Raw genomic sequence first — 5,006 nt, 5'->3', positions numbered from 1 at the left:
AGCAAGGATTCTGCGCGAGGGCTGATCCGGGTGTGGGTGTGCTCGCGCAAAGCTGCCTTCACAGTTAATCCCAAACCAGCCTGAAGCAGCTGGGCGAATCTCTTACTTGGCACAGCAATGAAATACAATTCCATTCGTGAGCCCCAGGGAGAATTGTTGCTTGGTTTTTACAGCCCAGTTCCCAGGATGTTGAATAGTAGTCGAAATGTTAGTCTGGTGCAGCTGAAACAAAAAACAGGACTCACTTGCTGGGTCTGGCCCACGAAAGCTCATCACCTATTAAACCATCTTGTTAGTCTTTAAAGTGCTACACAGTCCTGTTTTTTGTTTCAGTTCCCAGGAGAAATCAACAATTTCAGATTATGAAGAGTCTAGGGATTGTCCAGCGTACCTGCCGAATATGGGGGTGAGTGGGCATGCCTTAACAAAAAAGATTACATCAATTAAAGCAAGATGTGTACACACTTAACAAAATGCAGGACAATGTAGCACTTTAAAGACTAACAAGATGGTTTATTAGATGATATGAGCTTTCGTGGGCCAGACCCACTTCCTCAGATCAAAATCTGAGGTTTTGATCTGAGGAAGTGGGTCTGGCCCACGAAAGCTCATATCATCTAATAAACCATCTTGTTAGTCTTTAAAGTGCTACATTGTCCTGCATTTTGCTTCAACTACCCCAGACTAACACAGCTACATTTCTATCACTACACACTTAACAGTGATATAAATTCCAGGTCCACCAATGCCAGAAGAATTTTACAAACTGCAGAAGGCAATACACACATTTAAAAGGGCATGGAATGTGTACCAAGGGTCAAATAAATACACACCAAGCAAATGGGGAATTAAAATAATGTGCAGTGATGATGGTGATCAGTCTAAAATATTTCACACCAATGCATGGGGTGTTGTAGGCCACTGCTACATGCTTGTTCCCTGCAATGAATTGTAGCCATCAAGTCTGAGCGGGGGTAGCTGGGGTCTATTTGACCCACTTGGCCAGATGCACCGCTGCTAGGGGGCTGGCAGCCTTGTAGGAGGCTGGCGGGGAGGAATGTGCCTCGGAGGCCCGTGCCCCACAATTTGCCAAGAGTGAGACGTGCTGGGGCTCTGGCCCTGGGCGAGCTGCCGGGGTAGAGCGAGGCGTTCGGAGGGGACCTGTGCAAGGCTGGGGACTCCCTCCGGGGGGCGCTCTCCCCTGCACGAGTGCAACGGCGGACGCTCTATCCTCCGAGCTGCTCTCTATGCCCCCCCTCCGCCTACGTCAGTGGGCGCTCTAGCTAAGCGGCGCCCATAGAGGCGCGGCGCCGCGCGGCATTGTGGGAAGCAGAGGGAGCTATGGCGGATGGCGAGGAGCCGTAAGTCGCGCTGTGTGTGTGTAGTTCCCTCCCCTTTCTCCCCCCCCCCTCGGGGCTCGGTGGGCCCCGGGCTCCCTCTCCTCGGGGCTCGGTAGCGCGAGACTGACCCTTCTTTTATTCTCTCTCTTTTAGGGAGAAGAAAAGAAGGAGGATAGAGGAGCTGCTGGCGGATGGGTTAGTGTGGGGCCGGGCTGCGGGGCAGCGTAGGGCTGGGCTGCCGGGGGGGAGGGGAAGCTGTGGGGCTGGGGGATGGGCTAGTGCGAAGCCCAGTAGGGTGGCGGTGCCTGGAGGCGGGGCGGGGAGGGGTGCGGGGCCTCAGCGGGCAGTTACTGGCAGGTGTCTGAGTGGGGGGAGGGGGGAAGTCGAGATCTGGATACTGAGCTATGGCAGCCTGCTGGGCCCCATCAAGTGAACTAGATGGGGGGGTGGCAGCAGGGCCAGGTAGTTTCTGTGAATGTGGGTTTGGGAGAACTGGAAGTATAGGGTGAGGGATGGGGCAGGGGCTGGCAGGAGCTGTAGCTTCGGGTCTGGAGGAAGCTGCTGTGGGATGAGTTAGTGCGGGCTTGTTGGTGCAAAAAGGGGCTTGCGCTGTGGATTGGGAAAGGGGAATCTGTGGAGAGGGGGCTAGTGCTTGGGGTGCTGGAAGCTTGGCATGAGTATGGCCTGGCAGTGCTGGGAGAGGCTGGGCTGCTTGGGAGAGGCCTGAGAGGGTGGCTGTTTTGGCTGCCAAGATTTAAAGACCTAGGCTACAGAAGAGCTGCCTTTGCTTATTAAAACCTCAGCCCCTATGCGCCTGTCCTCACTCCCAAACAATAATAATAATATATGGGGACCCTCAAGCTGTATCCCTCCCTCTGCTTGCATCCCTCTCCTTAAAGATCACAAAATATACCTAACTACTTAGTTTTGAGAGGCAGGCTCACAGACATTGCATGTGTAAATTCGGGGTGGGGTCACAGAAGTTCTTAGGCATATTGGGTGCATGCTGTTACAGAATCTGTTTGGAAATTGGAAGGGAGCAAGAAAGAGTGTGGGACCTGGGACAGCGTAAGGACTGTGATGGTGACAGTTAAAATTACATGGAAAATTGAGGAGAAATTGAAACAGTGAATTGAAAGCTCCTTAATAAAAAAAAAAACTAGCTAGAGAATGAAGACTATAAAAATAAATTTAAAAAAAAAAAACTCATTTCAAACAGATTTGTCAAATACCAAAGTGTCTTACTTGACACCAAATCTTACTGCCTACAGTTAACTGTAAATTAAGAAAAATGTAATTCTCTCTCTCCTCTTCCCCAAAACAGTTGGACAATGGATACATTTAGACTATATGTAAAAAACACAGAAAATTCTGTTCTTAATGCCACCATAGCTCTGAGCTTATTTCCAGCAGATTTTTAAAATTACAGTGCATAGGATACAGATTGATGTTTGTGGCACAAATAAAATAAGTTAAAAACACCTATGAGACTCTCATTTTCTTTGGTCACCACGGATGCTAAGAACCAGTGTACAACAGGCATATCCATAGAGCTAAGAGTCAAAAAAGGGAGTGTGACTTGTACATACTGCAGAAGAAAGTAAAGCAAATTACAATTGCAAAACCTTTTTATCGTGTACTACTTTTTAATAAGTCCTTTGTAATTGATGTAACTCTATAGATTTTGATAGTTACCTCCAGGGATGAATTCAGCAAACTGTCTAAAAACAGTCAAAATGCTGACTGTGTGAAATCTTCAAGCAAATCCAGTTTGAAGGGAGGGGATTACACTTTATTTACTTCAAGTTGTTGTTCCCAAATTATAAAAAGTCTTTTGCAGGGCTATAGATTATTTTTAAAAATGTATCAAATAAAATTACAATAGATTTAACCCAATTGTCCATGTCTTGAATTTTGAAAAAGGCTATACAGTTTTTCCTCTTTTTTTTTTTTTTTTTTTTTTTTTGGCAAAACAAACTACATTTCTTGGGTATGTCAAAGTTGACTGTGCATATTTAAGACTGTAAAACTATTTTAAAATTTGTGCTGCTCTTGTTAACACTGAATAGTAATTATAGAGGTGGAGTTGAGCTAAATTATAAAATGGGAGTTATACTTTTTCAGCAAGAAAGGTTATTCACTGAATAATCTAATATGAGACATTGGTCCTTAAAAGCAATATTGAAGTGAGTATACTGGTTCTGAAGTATTCCAACAAGATATTTTGAGATCTAAATTAAAAATTAATTTAAATATGAACTACTAAAAGTGACCTGCAAAGATAGGAAAATGAGTTATGGCCTCTTTTTGATGTAAAAGAATTCCTTAAAGTTTCAAAGAAAATGCAAATAATTTTACAAGTGCTTATATTAGAATTTCAAATTGTCTGCTCTGGAATATCTTTTGCTTAACTGGAAATAGCTACAATGAAAGTGGCACCTTGTTAATTGAGATGAAAATACTTTTACTCAAACTATTGGCATTTCTGTTGATGCATTTGTAAAATGCATGGAAGGAAAACTATTAATGTTTTACTCCTGCTGTGAAGTGCTGAGAGCACCTACTATGCCTATATGACATATCTAAGAAGTTTGACTAAGGAAAGGAATACAGGAATTGGCATTTATTTCAGAGGAAAAAGAGGAGAGAAAAAATTCTTTCAGGCATTCTTTATACATCAGAAATAAACAACAAAAGAGCATACTCACTTTTTTTTCCAGATCCCTTTTAGCTGATTATAGGTATGCCTGTGTTTGACTTTGGTATGTAGTTAATGGTATTGCTCTATAATTTCAAAGATACTCTCTAGTTTCTACAGTCCTGCAAACGTTTACAGAAATGCTTAACCACAACTGGAGTAATGTTAAAGAGTTATGAACAGGTTTGCAGGATTAGACCATAGTTTGGTTTTCTTTTAGGCCAACTGATGGGAAACAAGTTGTAGAGGTATGGCATTTTATTTACTGATTTTTTCAGCTGAATTTACTGTGTTCTATGCAGAATGGCTGTTGATGGTGGGTGTGGGGACACTGGAGACTGGGAAGGTCGCTGGAACCATGTAAAGAAGTTCCTCGAGCGATCTGGACCATTCACACACCCTGATTTCGAGCCAGGCACTCAAGTGAGAACTGTTTATTTTAAATAAAAATGTTTGTAGTGGTTTTTTACAAACTAATATAAACACATTTATTGGGGTACTATCCAGCAACGCAAGGTAACTAAAAATGCATGTACAAATGTGTGTTTAACGTGAATAAATAGAATGGTGATTTTAAAATAAAGTAAAATGTTGTAAATGGACTTCTTCATTTTCTCACTTCATTAGCTCTGATCTTTTTCAATAATATAGACATAAGTTGTACAGTGCATGTGAGGTACTTTCTGGAATTCCAGCTGGAAAATAGTAACTTTCTACTGATTTTAAGTTATTTGGGGTGCACTGAGGAATTATCGTCTAGATTAATAAGGAGTTAAGATAAAAAGTCGTCATAGTACAGTAGAACCTCAGAGTTATGAATACCTTGGGAATGGAGATTGTTCATAACTAAAATGTTTGTAACTAAGCAAAACTTGATGGTTCTTTCAAAAGTTTGCATGGGAACGTTGTCTTAATACAGCTTTGAAACTTTAGCATGCAGAAGAAAAAGGCTACTTTTAGATATCTTA

The 5,006-nt window shown here is 42.6% G+C and overlaps 1 protein-coding gene across 3 annotated transcripts in view; it reads left to right on the top strand.

The window, feature by feature from the left end:
• Positions 1 to 1,250: 1,250 nt before the first annotated feature.
• The window catches only part of UBA3 (ubiquitin like modifier activating enzyme 3), a 31,718-nt gene continuing 27,962 nt past the window's right edge, over positions 1,251 to 5,006 (top strand). Inside the window, exons 1-3 of one of the 3 annotated variants that reach the window (XM_075938566.1) lie at positions 1,256 to 1,361; positions 1,494 to 1,535; positions 4,341 to 4,461. In XM_075938566.1, the coding sequence (XP_075794681.1) occupies positions 1,342 to 1,361; positions 1,494 to 1,535; positions 4,341 to 4,461 (183 nt within the window). In that variant the 5' untranslated portion in view covers positions 1,256 to 1,341. Of the gene's footprint in view, positions 1,378 to 1,493; positions 1,536 to 4,340; positions 4,462 to 5,006 lie in introns of all 3 variants that reach the window. The other 2 variants (XM_075938565.1, XM_075938567.1) reach the window with 2 other exon arrangements.

The sequence above is a fragment of the Pelodiscus sinensis genome, chromosome 11 (genome assembly GCF_049634645.1).
Source record: "Pelodiscus sinensis isolate JC-2024 chromosome 11, ASM4963464v1, whole genome shotgun sequence".
Lineage (NCBI taxonomy): Eukaryota > Metazoa > Chordata > Testudines > Trionychidae > Pelodiscus > Pelodiscus sinensis.
The sequence above is the reverse complement of the archived record's forward strand: the minus strand, read 5'-3'. Positions and strand labels throughout refer to the sequence as shown.